The sequence below is a fragment of the Astyanax mexicanus genome, chromosome 15 (assembly GCF_023375975.1).
Source record: "Astyanax mexicanus isolate ESR-SI-001 chromosome 15, AstMex3_surface, whole genome shotgun sequence".
NCBI lineage: Eukaryota > Metazoa > Chordata > Actinopteri > Characiformes > Acestrorhamphidae > Astyanax > Astyanax mexicanus.
In genome coordinates this window covers 27,618,335-27,637,058 of record NC_064422.1, presented here as the reverse complement: position 1 = coordinate 27,637,058, position 18,724 = coordinate 27,618,335, and the positions used below count along the sequence as shown (strand labels likewise).

The window sequence follows — 18,724 nt, the reverse complement described above, 5'->3', positions numbered from 1 at the left end:
CTTTCTCGGACTCCGGCTGCTGATGGCAAGCTTCTGTGTGATCCGGGGTTCGAACCGACAAATGAGTTTAAAGCTTTGATAAAAATTAAAATAGAATGTGTAACAGAAGCGTGCATTTGCCATTTCTCATGTTTGTCCTGTGTTTGTTTTGAATGCCTTTATGTAAATTATCTGATGTAATATTCTGTAACCGCACATGGTGTGACATCTTGGTCAGATATCCCACAAAAAAATATAAACTGCAGTTGCACTGAAGGAAAGGAAGTGAAAGGAAGTGATGATGAAAAAATACAAAAAATAAAAAGTTTATGCATGAATGAGCTAAAACAGAACATAACACAAATAACACATAATATTTAATATAAGCTGGCAGGGATATTTTGGGCAGCGGAAATCTAAAGGCAACGGCATTCTCTGATGGCAGTGACCTCTTTCTGCAGGATCATGCATCCTGTCACGCATATTTCTGCGAAATGGTTTAATGATCTGAGGTGAAGAGTTCAAGGTAATATCCTGGATGTGGAAAAAACATGAAATTACAGTCATTTATTATAATTTCAATGACAACTGAAAGGAAAAATGTGAAAAATATTTAATATCTGAAAAAAACTAATATTACCATTTTTAAACACTATTTTAGTCTGTTTACTAAGTGTAAAGAAAACTGCTTTTATTTTATTTTATATAGTTTGCTGTAGTAACTTACTGATCAGTATTTCCTTTGTTTTCAGAATGTCATTTTATTATGTTTATTATGTTGTATGTCCATCAACCATTTCAAGTTTAACATGTAACATGTTGGAGTTATATTTCTTTACTCATGAACGCACCTAAGATGAAATCACTAACTGATTTTACGTAAAGTCGTCAGTCTTTTACAAGAGTGGCATAAAGATATCCAAAAGCAGTGTGTAAGACTGGTGGAGGAGAACATGCCAAGATGCATGATTAAAACCAGGGTTATTCCACCAAATATTAATTTAAAACTTTATGTATATGAATTTGTTTTCTTTGCATTATTTGAGGTCTGAAAGCTCTGCATCTTTTTTGTTATTTCAGCCATTTCTCATTTTCTGCAAATAAATGCTCTAGATGACAATGTTTTTTTTTAGAATTTGAGAGAAATGTTGTCTGTAGTTTATAGAATAAAACAACAATGTTTATTTTACTCAAACATATACCTATAAAAAGCCAAATCAGAGAAACTAATTTAATTGGATTCTGTTTTAAACGTTGCTTTACTTATTTATTTATTTACTCATTTATTTTTGCATTTTCCATAATGTTTTTCTGATTTGGGGTTGTATGCTTGTTACAGTTATTCTGAAAGTTCATTTTACTCTTGCAATATGGTGGACAATCGCTGGATGGGATCCATTTTTAATCATTTTAGCACCTGAAGCAAGTCACCTGACTACAGTGCATATCCAGACATAAAATTCTCACTTGGGAGAAAGAATGATTTAATGTCTCCACCCACCCAGGCCATTTAAAAACAACAGATCAATTGGAAAGTCCCCACCCCCTCCCTCCCCCCTGTACATTAACTTAATGCGTCTACGAGGAACAATATATAGTTAGGCTATTTATCACTAGGGCTAGCTTCAGACAGTGTAGAAGTCTAGCCTACCAGTTTATCCTAAAGCAGAGAGTCACCACAGAACTCAAAGAGGTAGAAAAGCTGAAAAAAGAGACACCAAGAGAGGAATAAGGAGAATAAAGCATAATATGGGAATAAAGAGGGAGAACTGCATTTATTTACAGGGTGGTGTGGCTGCTTGGCTATTCTCGGTCATGCAGTCTCATTTCATGCCTCCGAGCAGTTTCACACTTCATTTTGCTTCATTTCAGACATAACTCTGTTGTCAATTAAAAGCATGAACAAAGGCAATCCCCAATATGTTACGCATACATATTCCAATACATATTCCACACAGCCGAACAGGAGACGGGGAGGGGGTCAATTGCTGCGCTTCGAGCTCGGCCGCGATGCCTTCATGTGGCTCTGCAATACTAATGGACATTATGGCCTTTATCTCGAGCCCTGTGGAGAGGAAAGCACCAAGCTTCTTGCGGCTCCAAGCTGCTTTTAAACACTGTATTCCACCACTAACCCACCAGTACCTGCTAATAATCCTGAAGAAGCATCAATAATTCAAAGTCCTAAACCCTCATTTATTTACTCATCACATTCTTTTGGCTTGTGATAAAAGAACCACAGCCCTATCAGGAGTCCTACACCCTCCCCAAAGAGACCAGCCGTCTGCCACCAGACTCATCACCCCAGGAAATGCAGAGATGAGAATAGCTCGCTGTGTCCAGGGGGCATGAAAATAGCCCCCAAATTTCCGGCAGCCCATTTCTGTCTGTAAGAGGTTGACAGCGTCGAGTCAGGTTAGACAGGAAGATGAACTCATGCAATATTGATACGGCTCTCTTAAGTGTTCTTATAGACAGATTGTGGATACTTGAGTCATTACACTGTTAATACTTTCTAAGTAATGCAAATTAAAAGACAAGGTCATCCAGATCATCTAGATTAACTCTTGTGATTGAAAATGATTTTTGCTCCTGAAAGCTAAAGCCTGGCTCAAAGTATTAAGGAAAACAGCTCTGCTAAGCTCAACCGCAGGCTAGTTTTAACTGGGTCAATATCAGTAAAACATGCCTTTTGTGTTTGCAGTGTAGATGTTTAGTTGTTCACATTTTGTGCAAACACTGTGTGAGCTGTGTATCAATACCCTTTTCTGTACCACTTTAAAATAAGACTACCTTTATAAATAGTTTATAAATGGTTTACAATTAGTTTATTAATGTTTACTAATTAGGTTGTAAATGCCTTAAAAAATATTAATAATCAGTTAAAACACATACGTAGAAAGGGAAAAAATATAGATGGCTGTGGGTTCACTATTTGGCAAACAACAGGTCATTGTGGCTCTTTCTACATACATGTTATAACTGATTATTAATGATTTTTAAAGCATTTACAACCTAATTAGTAACCAATAATAAACTAATTGTAAACCATTTATAAACCCTTTATAAAGGTAGTCTTATTTTAAAGTGGTACCCATTTTTCTTAGGTTGGGGTTGAGCGCCATGTCCATGTCCTGCCCATAAGTTGAATGATCCTTTGAATAATTTATTAACACAAATATAAGAATATGTTTTTTTTTTCAATATAATATGTATGTTTTTATAATGTACGCATTTTAATTATTTATTTAGTTATTTTCATAAACTATCCAAAATAATGTATCAAGGTGTTCCGTGTCCATCCTTAGATAAATGCTCTTTTGTCAGTAACATTGTCATGATTGATCATGTCTCAGACATGTGTAGATACAAATCAAAATATACTCTATTAAACGTAGTATGAAAGACAAAAGTATGGTCTGACAAAGCAAGGCAGTACCAGTAAACAGCAGCAACAAGGAGATAACATACAACATACCAGGAATTATAAACAGTACAGAGGTCATAACAAGTCAAGGCAATATCAGAGGGCAGGCAAAAATCAAGGTTGGTAATACAAAGCAAAGTCAAGAGAGTAACACAGGCAATGGAAAAAAACTGTCAATGCTCAGCAAAGACTAAGAGCAAATGAGCCACTTATATAGGGCTAAACCATGTGGCTAGTACTCAGGTGATCTACTTTCTGGAAGTGTCATGTGCTGTGTCATGTGGTGCATCCCTCGCAACGTAGTCCGCAGGCTGAAGATCGCAGGCAGAGCTGAATGTGTGGGAAAGATAGGAGCGCTTTCATCACCAGGCGTGACAGACATCAAATCTTCAAACTGTTTTCTTTTTAATGGACTGAAGGCACTTGCTGAATATTCAGGAATCATTAATATTAATTTTACAAAATATTTATCATATTGTCCCTGTCAAGGCTGGACAGGGAAGAGACTGTAAAAGAGGCTTTATTACAAGATGATACAGCAACAGAAGACAAAAATACCAAAGGCTAGACATTTCAAAATGAGTGAAAGAGTCCAGGTTTAAATGCTATTAAGAGACTTATCTGTGTTTTATTTACATTTTATGTAGAGATAATGTTTGTTGCCAATATTTTTTTTTATTGCATTACCTGTCCAAACAGTTTTAACATTTATTCTCCAACCTTTTACTTCATGAATAGAAATAATTATGCATAGTAAAAAACAAATATATTGTTTTTTTTTCAAAATATAACAATATAGCTTCAGTTTTCTTATCTTATGCTTCCATTGATGTATTTAACCAAGAATCAGAAATAATGCAAAAAAAAATGTTTTATTCTAATAAAACATGAATTCATATATTATTAATTTATGCATGTTTTAGATGTACAGCTATTATGGTGAGAAAATTGCCCTAAATAATAGCTTTATAGTATAACAAATTCATGCTAGAGTATCGTTGGTCTTTTTATTTATTATATGTTATTGTCTAGAAGATAATACAGAGATATAAATGAAGCAGATGATGCAGATGCAGCAACATCTACAAAACTTTCTTCCAGTGATATTACTTGATATATTTATATTGCAGGGTAAATACATATATAACTGCTTGAGCTTTTGAATAGCTGGAAAAACCTGCCTCAGGTCTGGAGAGCTGTCTTGTTTTGCTCTTCTAGTGAAGAGGACACAGAACAGATAAGACAAAAAGCATTATGTTTACCTCCATTTTACCATGACAAGAAAATTGAAAATCTCCACTGACTGATTGTTCAGATCCTCAGCAATTCATACCAGACAAGAAAGCCTGTCATACCCTGATGAACTGTTGTGATTTCATGGAAATGGATCACTTGCTTGTCCACACAGTCAAAACTGCTGCTATATAACAGTGTCACTGAAAATTGATTGTTGCCTGAAACATACTACAATAGGAATAAACAACATTGAGTCAAAACACATTGTGCATACATTTGTTATGTTTCTAAAACATAAGAAATGTGGTTTATTCAGAGTGGCCATCTATACTTCTGATTTGAAGTTTAGTGATCTAGCCTTAAATGCTAATAGCTAATAACAACCATCATCAACACTCATCATCTAGGTACAGTTTAGGTCACAGCCAATGTGTTTGTTGAGCATCTTATGTTTTTGTAAGGTGATTAGGCTTCACACTGGCTTAAATTCATACTTAAAGTGTATGATCCATTTTATCCCAAAATAACAGATTACAATTAATGCTCCACTGACCGGTAATAGGGGGAATAGTCACAATACTTCATATACCATTGGTCCTAATGATAGATTTGTATCTCTCAGCTTGTCCAGAAATGCATGGGTAAAGGCCAATGTATACTTCTTCTGCAAACTTATGTGTAGCCTCTGCCATAGCTCAATGTAATTATGCAGACAACAGCAGCTGTGATTGGTATGCAGAGCCTTAAGTTCCCGCCCACACATTCCTGCCTTAAAGGTTAAAACTGTAGTATAAAATATTAGGAGATTATACTACAGTGTAGGGTATGCGACGACTCGTAAGGTTACAGGTAAGAGTAAACTGTGCTCTTTGAGGCTCTGCTCAAATTCTACTTTCTAAAAGCAAAGGGAGTCCAGAACCAAGAAATGTCAAGATTATATGTCTGAGTAAAATTAACATTGTTGTTTTATTCTATAAACTAAGAACATTGCTTCCAAATTCCAAATAAAAATGTTGTCATTTAGAGCATTTATTTGATGAAAATGAAAAATGGCTGAAATAACAAAAATATAAAAAAGAGCTTTCAGTTCACATTCATTAGGTTTTAAGAGTTCAGAAATCAATATTTGGTGAAATACCCTTGTTTTTAATCACAGTTTTTCTGCATATTGGCATGTTCTCCTCTACCAGTCTTACACACTGCTTTTGGATAACTTTATGCCACTCCTGGTGCAAAAAATCAAGCAGTTCAGCTTGGTTTGATGGCTTGAGATCATCCATCTTCCTCTTGAATATAATAGGTTTTCAATTTGGTAAAATCAAAGAAACTTGTCATATTTAAGTGGTCTCTTATTCTTTTTCAGAGCTGTGGGCTAAGTCTGCTTCAACCCCTTCCTCTAACAGTTAAAAATAGATTCCATCTGTGGCTTATGGTAACTTTGCTAAATCATTACTTATCTTTAAGTGCATAAGATCTGTTGGTAATGTCCATGTGTATTAATCCAGATTCACACTGCAGACTGTGTTCTTTCTCCGCCCTTCCAAACAATTTCACATGAGGACGTAATTGTGGCAGTTCTCTGCAGGTGGCCGGTGTACATATTGAATTATAAGTGCATAAATAAATCAGTATAAAGGAGGTTAGAGGCGAGCAGTGGGCGTCTGTGTTCAGCTGTAATCCAGCTCAGGGGCACTTGTGAGCCGGCTCGCCGTCCTCTATGCCAGCGCATCATAATGACCGTTCAAATGACACAGACAAAAGGAGCCATTGGACAGAGTGAGTCTCAGGTAGGCTCGGTGTTAGTATTCAACAGATGGCTTCTTCTGACTTCTTTATCTGCAGGGGGACCGAGGACACAGGCGGCTTTGAGGAAATTGTAATCGATTAGCGTGAAAAAAAAGAGAGAAGAAGACGAAGAAGAAGCAAATGAGTCCTAGAGTCAATATGGTCTGACAGCCTTGTCACGGTGCAGACATTTTCACATATAATTAGTCTCGTTCAACTGGGCCAGAGAGTCTTCAGGCGTCAGCGGAGTCACATTGTCGCTGCCGTATGTTTCACTGATGCTTCATTTTCCCTTATGAAGCCCTGTGGCATGATTTTTTAGTCACACTGGTGCATTTTTAAAACATACAAAGCAGTCATGTAAAATTCATGCGTCAGTCGTGGGTTTTGTGAAGCAACTCTCTTGGATCTTCTGAAAAAGAAACAGTTATATATTTATAAATCTGAATGAAAATGATATAACAGACCAATTTTTAGGACTGGTGCTAATATCCTTATTCCAAACTCCAAGGGTGTGTAGGAGTTGTTTGTCACTGATCTTCTCAATGAAGATTTTTTACTTTAACAAAAGTAAAGCATTTGTATGGACAGTAGCACAATTGACAGCTTAGACTAGACTGTGCTTACCTTTGCTTTCAGAGTGGGCTTGAATTATTTTGAGTGTGAAACTGGCCTTAACTTAACTTGCTAACTTGACTAACCTCAAAAATACAGGGCCCTAATAAAAACTAACCCAGCTGTGTGTAATAGACTTACTTAACTCTGGAGAACTCAGAGTATGTATGCGGCAACTGACCATAGAGTTCCACAGGTAGTAAATGATGTGATGGATGGCTTTCACACTGGCTTGCATCCACACTTAAAGGAGAAATCTAGTGTAAAATTGACTTTGGATGTATTAAAATGGGATAAAAAGTACTTACCTTTGTTGAATAGCTCATCTCCGTTCTCCCGCAGCATTTTAAGATCGAGTACTATGTGCCCAAACAGGATTTGGAATGAGTGAGACAGGGCATATTTTTCCTCCATAGATAAATTGTTTCATTATTCAAGCTCAAAGTAGCTCCACACTTCATTGGTACAATCTGGAGAGCCCTGACATTTAAAATGAGGCATTGAGAACTTTAAAACTACTCAAGAAGTTTATTAAAAACCACTGTCCTGCCACCATCTTAAGTTTAAGTCACAGTAAGTCAACCGTTTTTAGCAACAGTTGGAATTCATGCAATTCCAAAGAAATTAATTTTGCAATGTGATCAACTATCCTACCTACTCGTTCGTTCCTGCTTCGCTGATCTGTAATAGGGAGAAAAGTACCACTACTGCAGCTATTCTGGGCATGGCAGAAACTAAAGTACGAGACACAACCATAATAACGGTGTAATTTTGTGTATCCCAAGTCATATATAAATATAAATTCCTGTAATAGTACTCCACAGTTTTGCATCTCTTAGCTTGTCCAAAGAGGCATGTGTAAAGTGTGGATTCCACTTCTCAACTTCCCGTCACACAGCACTAAAGCAGCACAGCTCTCCAGACCTTTTTATCTCTAGTCAGCTTTAAAGGCTTGACAATACTTAGTTTACAAGACACACCATATCTTATAATATCTAAATAACCATAACCATATCTAAATAAACTAAAGCTTACATCAGCCAATCACTGTGCAGTCTGAAACATACACTTACTATTTTAGTAGCTTTGTTACATAGTTATTAAATATCAATATTAAATATCGCCTTTGGGAATTTTTTCCTAATAGATTTGGACAAACTGTGCATACCCAACCCATCAATTAATAACTCCCCAAAGGTGGATATGGTCAGGGTTAATCGCATGGTTCCACACTCAGTAAAATTTAAATCAGGTGATTGGGGTTCACATTGACATGCATTCACACTTAAAGCAGTATTATCTAGTATATTTATTCTTAAATAACCACTTAAAATTAATGCTGAGCATTGCTTATCTGTTGGGTTCCCTGACAAAAAAACGCTGAATTTTTATATATCTAAATAAAAAATGATGGCAGGCCAGTTTCCAAGACTGGTACTGATATCTTCATTCCAACCCTAGTGGATGTAGGAGGTGTGCGGAACCGATCTACGCCTCACATTTTCTCACCGATGCTGACAAAAGTAATTAATTTGCATGGACAGTACTGCAGCTGACAGATTAGGCTAAAACTCTGCTTATTCCTGCTTTCAGAGCGGGTGGAAAAGACGGAGGACGCTACCCATGCGTGTAACTTGCAGATTCGTCACGCAGAACCAAAGCAGCACAGCTCTCCAGGCCTTTTCAGCTCTAGTCGGCTATAAAGGATAATTCATGTGTTTCACTTTAAACGGATGGGTTCTGGCTCCCGTTGTTGAGTAGACTCAGTATGCCAGCAGTGCACGCTCGAGAAGCTTCAGATAACGTGCAGCTGAAGGATCCGCCATGCTACAGGCAAAGGACTTTTGGATACCGTGACGCATTTGTGTCATCTCAGTCTTTCAGATACCGTGAAGGATTTACATGCGCTTCTATCTTCCAACTGTCAGCAAAGTTCAGAGAGTTTTAATACAGTTGATCAGTTAAGAGCGAGAGAAAATGGTTCTGGTAGTTGTGATATCACATAAGATCCATGTGTCTGATCAAAGGGAATTGAGTTGTCCTTCTGATACCATACGCTATTAAAATCCATTATCTCACATAGTCATGGACACGTTATCAGAATGCAGCACTCCAGGGCGTTTGACTCTTGTCACGGATTTGTCTAACTTTATCAGGTCAGTCTCAAACCTTACAACCTCTGTCGTATGACAGAATTGACTCTGGTGCTGAAGATGGCTGAAGATGATTTCCTCCCATCCTTCATTGAATGACACCATTGCCCTCCACACAAATCCAGAAATCAGCTCAATTACAGAGTGTTATACTAAGTGTAGCACCAGAGCAGTTGTGTCAGTGTTTAATGAGCTGCTATTAACAGTGATTCCACCAGTTCAATATGAGAAGAGATGTCAGAGGATGCTACCCACCCTGATGAGAAAAGTGCCAAATCAATTTAATTATAAGTTTTAACACTGCATTGAGGCTAAACCCACAGTGTGGAGGCTGTGCCGTAGCCTGACTAGCTCCCTCAGTAAGTAATTTATATACAGCAAAATGAGGCTATGATATAGGCATCTATACAGTGATTAAAATAATACAAGCATAAGTTTTATGAGATAAGTTTTTGTCAGATTGGGCTAGTTCAGTTTGGTAGAAGTCTATAGTAAAAATGTTATAAAGAAAATTGGTCACAGGCTAAATGAATTTCTAGAATCTGAATGCTTATGTCACATGGTCAATTTATGGCAGGGGTCGGCAATAGGTGGCCTGTGGGCCAGATGTGGCCCACAAGCATTAAACATCTGGTCTGTGAGGTTGTTTAAACTATAAGGAACGATAATCAAAAAAATTAAAAAACAAAATGCTCCTTTGGCAAGCTTTTGTTTACATACCCCCCATCTCTCTGTTGCACACGGCATGACTTTAATTTATGCCTGTTCTCGTTTTTCTGCCTGTTCTTGGGCTCCCTATCTCCTTATAAGGGCGTGGTCGTGTCACAATTTACTAGCCAGGGCAGTGATAGTGTATTGGACGGCGACCCTGATGACGCGAGTTTGATCCCGCGTGAGGAGCAGTTTTTTTATTTATGAAAATAAATGCTCTAAATGACAATTTTTCATTTGGAATTTGTGAGAAATGTCTGTAGTTTATAGAATAAAACAACAATGTTCATTTTACTAATTATATATATATATATATATATATATATATATATATATATATATAGCAGAATCAGAGAAACTGATCCAGAAACTGCAGTGCTTAGAATTAGAAAGCTTTTATCAGTGATATTGCATCCACATCCACATCGAACTTGTTTATATTTTTGAAAAAAGACTGTTATTTTTCTCCATCATGAAAAGCCAGAAGAACTAGGTTTCTTTTGTTGGGAGCAAAGTGAAAATACTGCTTTAATGTGCAGCCCTCTGTGTGCATACAGAATCGCTTGCGCCAGTTCAAACAAACACCCAAGTTTTAGAAAGCGTCAAGACACTGGAAATCCCAACACAAAGAGAATCATGTCCCAGCTTTTAATGAGGCCTCTGTCTTTCTCCTCTATTTCCCTCTGAGCCGAGGGCTTCACAGATTCCCTTTGGGAGAGGTTCCCTTTTAAGTGAACTTTCTTTTTCCACAAGAGTTCTGGAGGTGCTTCTCAAATGATAAAAGTGTCGGGCATGGACTAAGACCTTTAGATCCTGTATATCCATGCAATCTATCTGTACACGATAGCACTTAGAATGGCCAGTCTGCAGGCCAGCGGTGTAGGTCAAAGTCAAGATCAAAAACACGGCCCCGGGGGGAGGAGCTTTCACAAACTTTGAAAAACTAGGATTATTTGAACTAGATTAATAAATGAAGCACACAGCAGTATGTGGAACAGATTATCTTAAATGTTTATATCAGGAGTTATAAACTTTTTTGGGTGGTTAAAATATTGGTAACACTTTATAATAACGTTCAGCTATAAATCATTTATAAGTTTTTAATTCCTAATTAACTAAACATGAATTAATCATGTACTCATATCTATAAATCATGCATAAATATATTAGTAATGATTCACAAGACACATACAAGTTATTATTTCATTCTTAACAAATGATTAACAAATGATGAATAGGTCAGGAATTCAGTTTTTATATATCAGTTACATACTTATAATAATCATAATTCATATGTAAATAGAATATTTACAAAGGAATGTAATGTTAAGGCCTTTTTAGCCAAACATACTTGATGAATAAAACATCTATAAACTTTGATTTTATAATTTATTTATCATGAACTAATCAAGTATTAAACAGTAATTTACCCAGTAGCCTTGTGTGTGCTCTGGGTTCTGTTGTAGCTAATTATTTTTACACATTATTTTAATGATTATTTTAAGACAGATTTAGACAGGTATATGATGTTCGCATTCAAAGCAAGCTCCTAGCTCCTTCCTACCTGATGGACTTCATGCACAGCTTTGTTGACCCAAAAACTTCAACTGCAGCTTATGTGGCTAAACGAACTTCCACTGAGCAGGAATCAAACACACTCAAGATTGAAGCATTTAAATGACCAGTAAACCAGTGTATTCGTCTGGGTGATCTTTTTCTCTCACAGTCTACCTACCTACTGTCAGGTGATGCTGAATTTCTCCCTAGGTGTGTGTGTGTGTGTGTGTGTGAGAGAGAGAGAGAGAGAGAGAGAATGCTTTATTCTGCTTGTCTGTGATGGACTGGTGGTCTGTCCAAGGGCTTACATGTCTTTTGCCCTATAAACACTGGCATAGACTTCAGTACCCCCCATCACCCAGAAGGATTAAGTTTATAAGAAGGTGATTAATACATATCTAAAAATCATTTATAAACTATACTTCTTTTGTTAAATCATTTATAAATGAATTGTTCAACATTTATAAAACATTTTGCAGCACCTAATCTAAAGTGTAAACTATTCTCTGTATATAAATATCTGAAAATGCCTGTAAATCATTTATAAACTATACTTCTTTTGTTAAATCATTTATAAATGAATTGTTCAACATTTATAAAACATTTTGCAGCACCTAATCTAAAGTGTAAACTATTCTCTGTATATAAATATCTGAAAATGCCTGTAAATCATTTATAAACTATATATTGTTTTGTTAAATAATTTTAAAATTAATTGTTTAACATTTCCAAAACATATCCAAATATCCAAGTACATATAAAAAATCAACTTAGGAAAATCAACTTACTGGTAACAACTTGCAGGTCTTTATTAAATTCAAAGTGGCAACCAAAAAACTTATTTTTCAAAAACAGAAAAGAAGATGACAGTAATAACAATTTCACTCAAAAATGACAAATTCAACAAAATCTTCTGAATCATTAACAACTGAAAAATAACTCTGCCATTGCTGCACTTTTAAAACATTGTCTTCACAGCCAATAACACTGTCATCTGTTGGATGTCCATTTTAGTTTTATTTACAGTCCAAAACAATAGGCAAGCTTGCGAAACATTACAAAAAAAACTTACTTTCTTTTCATTAAAGGCAGAAGCTTGTTTTTCTTTTTGTACATTTCCACATTGTTTAACAGCTGTACATCATTATTTAAGACATCTGCACACTTTTTTGCAAACACCTGCAGTTTCTCCTGCCTTGAGTAACCCTCCAACACCTTTCTGTACTCTTGGGGTGCCACGATAGCTAGCTCTGCAATGGGAGCATTGGCCACTACAGTGTTTCTGTCTACTCCAACAGCCCTGTATGCATCACGGAGATTTTTCCCTCTTCTGTACTGATGCAAAATCTTCTTGTATCTTCTAACAGTCTGCTGAGGATTTCCAGCTACAGAGACAAACACAAAGATAAAAACACACACACAAATAAGAAAAGTACAAACAAACTAAACAATTCCTATAAAATGCCCTTGTTACTTTATTTTATTTCATATGGACTTGATTTAGTGACTGCCAACTCGTTCCTCAAGACTTATGATTCATTAGGCTTCAGACAGAGAAAGTAAAATATTTAAAATCTAATCTTTATAGCTTTAATTTGGCTAACTGATACAGTGTTGCTCAACCATTGCTTAAATGTTCACCTCACAGTCTCTGGTAATGAGCAGACATTCACAAATTTACTTCTGTATATCAACTGCAGACTAAACAGTCCAAGGTACATATATGCATGTGTATATATATACAGGGCCAGCTCAAAAATGAGAATATCTTTGAAAAGTTACTTTATTTCAGTAACTCAGTTAAAAATGTGAAACTCATATAATATATATATATATATATATATATATATATATATATATATATATATATATATATATATATATATATATATGTATTAAACTCAGAGTGATCTATTTTAATCGTTTATTTCTTTTTTTGTTGATGATTTTGGCTTACAGCCAATGAAAACCCAAAAATCAGTGTCTCAGTAAATTAGAATATTATATAAGACCGACTGATACTGTTGGCAGTGTGGGTAGTTTGCTAAGTCCTGCTGGAAAATGAAATTCACATCTCCATAAAAGTTGTTAGTAGAGGGAAGCATGAAGTGCTGTAAGATTTTGTGGGAAAACAAAACTGCACTGCACTTTGGACTTGATAAAACACAGTGGATCAACGTCAGCAGATGTCTTGTCTCCCCAACCCATCACTGATTGGTGGAAACTTCACACTAGACCTCAAGCAGTTTGGACTGTGTGTCTCTCCACTCTTCCTCCAGACTCTGCTCCCTTAATTTCCAAATTAAATGTAAAATTTACTGATGATCAGTGATGGTCTGGAGAGACATGTCATCTGCTGGTGTTGATCCAATGTGTTTTATTATCAAGTCTAAAAAGTCAGTGCAGTTTTGTTTTCCCTCAAAATCTTACAGCACTTCATGCTTCCCTCTACTAACAACTTTTATGGAGATGTGGATTTCATTTTCCAGCCGGACTTAGCAAACTACCCCCACTGCCAACAGTATCAGTCGGTCTTATATAATATTCTAATTTACTGAGACACTGATTTTTGGGTTTTCATTGGCTGTAAGCCAAAATCATCAACAAAAAAAGAAATAAACGATTAAAAGTTTAATACATATATATATATATATATATATATATATATATATATATATATATATACATATATATATATATTATATGAGTTTCACATTTTTAACAGAGTTACTGAAATAAAGTAACTTTTCAAAGATATTCTAATTTTTTAAGCTGGCCCTGTATATATGGATTTGTCTGTGGTTTTAGGTACCTCTCTTTCTATACTGCTGCATCTTTTCTTCTTTTCCTTTTTTGTTCTTCTTTCTTTTGAGCTTCTTCTGGTGGCTGTGCTTGTGTTTCTTTCTCTTCTTTCTCTGCTCTTCAGAGGAACTTGACATTGACGTAGAAGAGGAAGATGAAGAAGATGAAGAAAACTCTGATGACTCTTGGTCCTCACATAGATCAGACGAATCGTCCTCTGCGGTGCCACCTTTCAGACCTTTCTTCTGGTCTAATATCAAACAAATCAAACTTGAGTGAGACATTTTTAAAATGTAGGATTTTAAGTGGTGGCAAGTTAGAGGGCCGGGGTTTATGTTTTTGTACAGCCATTCTGGTGCTAAGTAAATATTTTATATTAATTACCAAAATACTCACATTCGTCTAACTGTTTTAGAAGACCGTCCCTTTCTTCTTTCAGGTCAGCAATTGTTTTAGACATAGCCTCCTCATTCTTCTTTGCTTCAGCCAGTAGAATCTGGTGTTTTTTCAAGGACATCACAGCTGTTGGGGCTAACTGGGTAACTGCAAAAAAAATAAATAAATTCTAATAGTGGACTGTGGACTTGTTAACCACTAAGTTAATAAATTATGTTGGTGGATTCTCTACATAAGTTCAAATATTATAAACTGTTTAAAAATGACCTACAAGTCAAAGATAAGTAACAAGATTGGCACATAACATTAGCTAATTGTAGTCCAACTGTCGCACAGCAGGAAAAAAGTTGCCTAAAATAATGTCTAACAGGTATCGCCATCCCTGGTCCTTGGACTGATGGGCTGGTCTATCAGTCATTTTTTGCAGTACTTGTGTTACACCATAACTCATACTTTAATTATAACAACTAACTAGTGTGCTAACATCATCCTTATAAATTCTCAGCTAATGGTGGCCTGCTAAAATTTTTACTGAGGATGGTAAACACATATTATTCATAATGAACAGTGATCCAACCAGCTAGCTAAGGTTAGGTTAGCTAGGTAAGCTAGTGTAAGCCAAGTTTCCTCGGAAATCACAGGATGTAATGTAGCTAGTAAGCTACATTTCCTAACATTAGTTTTAATAAAAGCTAACGTTACATATCTTACCTGTGCCATGCTCCCCTTCTTTGTTGGTTTCTGCAGATTTATTGGTCTTTTTGCCTCGTTTGGGGCGAGCTGCAGATATACTGCTCAACTCCATCACGACCGGACTTCTCCCTGCAGCAGCGGCGGCGTTATTAGTGGCCCCCCTGGTGCCCCCCTTAATTAACTCAACCCATATTACAAAGTTCCACCTGACAGTTTTAATAGTAAATAAACGATACATACGTGAATATATATATGTTATACATACACAAAACGTAATTCAAAGTAGTTGTTTAAGCTAAATAAGCCAAATAAATATTTAATAAGCAAGCTTTATATAAATAATATATAAATAATTTATAATAAATCGTGAAATAAGACTGAATCAAAGCCAGTTTATGGAGAGCCTACCTACTTCCTATCTTCTCCGCACTAGAAAATCACAGACAACCTCTAGAGGGAGCCCGCGAGTGAGTTCTGGATGAATGGGGGTGAATGGAGCTAAAGGCTAAAACCTCAAAATAAAAATAGTAACTATTCATTTGGTCAGTATATTCTCTTAATTTAGGAAAACAGCATGTTACTTATTGAAGACATTAGTATTTTTTTCAGTATAAGAAGTATTAAATATTTATAAACTCTGATTTTGCTCTATTTCTCCATACAAACCTATTCGTTTTGGACTCACTCGGGAGCGCCTCTGGTGGTCAAATAAACACAGAAGTGATTCTCAAGTGGGTGTTCTCCCCTCTATTAGAGATTCTCTGACTGAATCCTGTACATGCAAGTTAGACACGTTTAACTGACAGTCATCCGGTTATAAATGCGCCAAAATGATGTATTTGGAGAGAAAAGTAAGGAAAATGATCGAGGGAAAGAAATCAAAAAGAAAACATTTAAAATTAATAAAGTGGCTTCATAAGAAGAAACTGTTGCAGAAAAAGGTGAAATGCAGTCTCTGTCACCACAGAATGAAGCTGAAACAGAGCAACTGCTCAGATTGCTATGAATGGTAAGTCAAGCTGTCATATAATTATCATGCGTTTAGTTAACCTAATGTGCTTGAACAAATGTGCACTAAAGAATGTAAAGATTAGCTTTTTATCTAAAACTAAATTAAGCCTTGTTCAGTAATTATAACCTTGTACTGTTATGCTTTTTAACACCATTCAAGACGTAAATTATTAAATTCGTTTTTTTTATTCTGTCAAGCATTTCTAAACATGTCATGGATATCTATATGTGTGCCTGCATATGTGCAAGTTATGTTTTAAGGCACATGTTTTTAATGTGGCACTGCATTGTCTGTTCCATCATATCAAATCTCAGGAAAACCATGTTCAAACCATTGCTTCATCACTTAGCTCTGTAATAAAAAGTAATTTATTAGTGTTGGAATTAAACAGAACATTATAATTTGAAAAAAAAAAATGTTAGATTAATACACCTAAATTCACATCAATATAATTCCCATCCCTGCAGGAGGTGTCAACGAGCTATCCACAGAGGAAGGCAAATGAAGAGATCTGTCAGGCACAACTCTGTGTTTAGTCATTCCAAAGTGTCTCTCTTCAAATGGATGGAATTTGTGTACAGGTGAAAGCAGCTTACACATACAGGTTTACTATGTCTCAGCCTGCTACATGTACTGTATAGTTTACGTTTCATGTATATACTTGGGTTTTTAAGCCCACATTTAGATTTATTGAGTACTATTCAGAGCTTTATATTCCAGTCTAAATTACTTTAATTTGGTAAGGTATTTTTAGGTTACAGTTTAAGAGTTGGTATTATTATGTGCTTGCAGGTTTTCTCAAGGTCTGCATTTGCGCCAAATTGACATGATAGCTGATGAAATAGCAGGAAGTTCAGCAACTCTGTCAAAAATGGCCAAAAAGGTGAGAGAAGCTTGCGTGGTGTCAATGGAAAGACTCAGAAGAAGAAAAGGACAGCGTATTGGAGGACGCAGGCAGTTCATTGTTATAGACGAGAGTCACTTCAGACATAAAAGAAAGGCAGGTGTCATTGTATCTTGATATTTTGTATGATGTTGATGTTAAATTGACATACATTTTATATTTATTTTCTTTCTTTTATATTGTTAGTAGTAATTAATACTTATACATTGCAGGTATTTTCTTAAGCTATTAATTTTAAGATTTATTAAGAGTAGCTTCATCAGCAGCTCATCCAGCCACATCAACAGTTTATTTGCAGTTCTTTGGAAGTACCTAGAAATAACATTTCTACCAGGATTTTCTAAAAAATTAGGATAATGTATGCTAATGTATACATTTTTATGTTAGCTTGTGTTTGTTATCATGGAATATGGTGTTTTTTACGCCTTATGCTTTATGCTATTCAGTAATATCATTCTTAAATGTTAATGTGTTAATTATGTAGTAATGAAAATGAAATTGCAAAAAAGTGTTGTATATGAATTTTGCCTTGGCCTGCTATTCTGTAACTAGAAAGTAGAAACTGGCCAAGATAATATTTTGTAACAGGAGGTACTGGCAATTGTATAAAATTTTCCTTTTTATCTAATCTAGTATGGAAGAGGACGGATGGCAGGGGGGTGGAGAAGGAGGAAGTGGGTGTTTGGGATGCTGGGTGTGAAAGCTGGGGGCACAAATCAAAGAAAGCCAGTTCTTCGCTTAGTCGAGCGAAGGTCCAGAAGGGAACTCTTGCCACTCATCACTCGACATGTCAGGAGGGGATCCACTATCTTAAGCGATGAGTGGCGTGCATATCGGCAAGCTCTACCTCAGTTTGGCTACAGACATTACACAGTGAATCACAGTGTCTCATATGTTGATGCTCAGACAGGGGCTCACACCCAGCATATAGAGAGAGCCTGGAGAACATACAAGGAAACTGTTTGGAGGCTTAGAGGTAACCGGTCAGAGGAGCTGTTGAAAAAACACTTGACTGTAATAGAATGGTATGAATGGCTAGCTAAAAAACATCATAATGGCCCTCTAGGACAACTAATTCATGACCTTGGAAAACTCCATGAATAAAATGGGACATTTGAATTCCACAAGAACTAATAATCTAGCAAGCAATCTAAAAAGTTTTTAGGTTTATGGTTTTAAGGTTTATGAAAAAAGTTATAGTTATTTCAGGTTATGCAGTATATCACATTTTATTAATTAATTTGTGCAACAAATTGTGAATGTTTTTTAATAAGCAGATGAAGTTTTGTATTTAATATAACATGCGATACAAATTGTAACAACTTTTTAGTCATATTCATGTTTTAATAAATGGCAAGTTAAATTAAGTGTGTATATGTGTGTGTGTCAGTCCACGATTAGTACCAGCAAAAGTGCTGACTGAAGAGCCTCACTAACACTCACATTGTTATTTA

At 35.9% G+C, this 18,724-nt stretch overlaps 1 protein-coding gene and 1 long non-coding RNA gene across 2 annotated transcripts; one reads left to right on the top strand and one right to left on the bottom strand.

The window, feature by feature from the left end:
- Window positions 1-12,247: 12,247 nt before the first annotated feature.
- LOC125781336 (coiled-coil domain-containing protein 106-like) lies at window positions 12,248-15,883 on the bottom strand. The gene is made up of 4 exons (XM_049465157.1): window positions 15,373-15,883; window positions 14,662-14,808; window positions 14,276-14,515; window positions 12,248-12,848 (listed from the first exon to the last, which is right to left on the bottom strand). Exons 1-4 carry the CDS (start codon window positions 15,590-15,592, stop codon window positions 12,532-12,534), a joined length of 924 nt encoding a protein of 307 aa, XP_049321114.1. The 5' UTR covers window positions 15,593-15,883; the 3' UTR covers window positions 12,248-12,531.
- Window positions 15,884-16,116: 233 nt separating this feature from the next.
- On the top strand, window positions 16,117-17,360 carry LOC111193569 (uncharacterized). Its single transcript, XR_007424545.1, has 3 exons — window positions 16,117-16,363; window positions 16,834-16,947; window positions 17,159-17,360. It is a non-coding gene; the product is annotated as an uncharacterized LOC111193569 (long non-coding RNA).
- Window positions 17,361-18,724: the final 1,364 nt, after the last annotated feature.

Coding starts and splice junctions, on each gene's coding strand:
- LOC125781336 (XM_049465157.1), bottom strand. CDS start 15,592: ATGTATCGTTTATTTACTATTAAAACTGTCAGGTGGAACTTTGTAATA. Junction 14,516..14,661: donor TCTAAAACAGTTAGACGAAT/GTGAGTATTTTG, acceptor GTTTGATATTAG/ACCAGAAGAAAGGTCTGAAA. Junction 12,849..14,275: donor GCAGCAGTATAGAAAGAGAG/GTACCTAAAACC, acceptor TTGTCTCTGTAG/CTGGAAATCCTCAGCAGACT.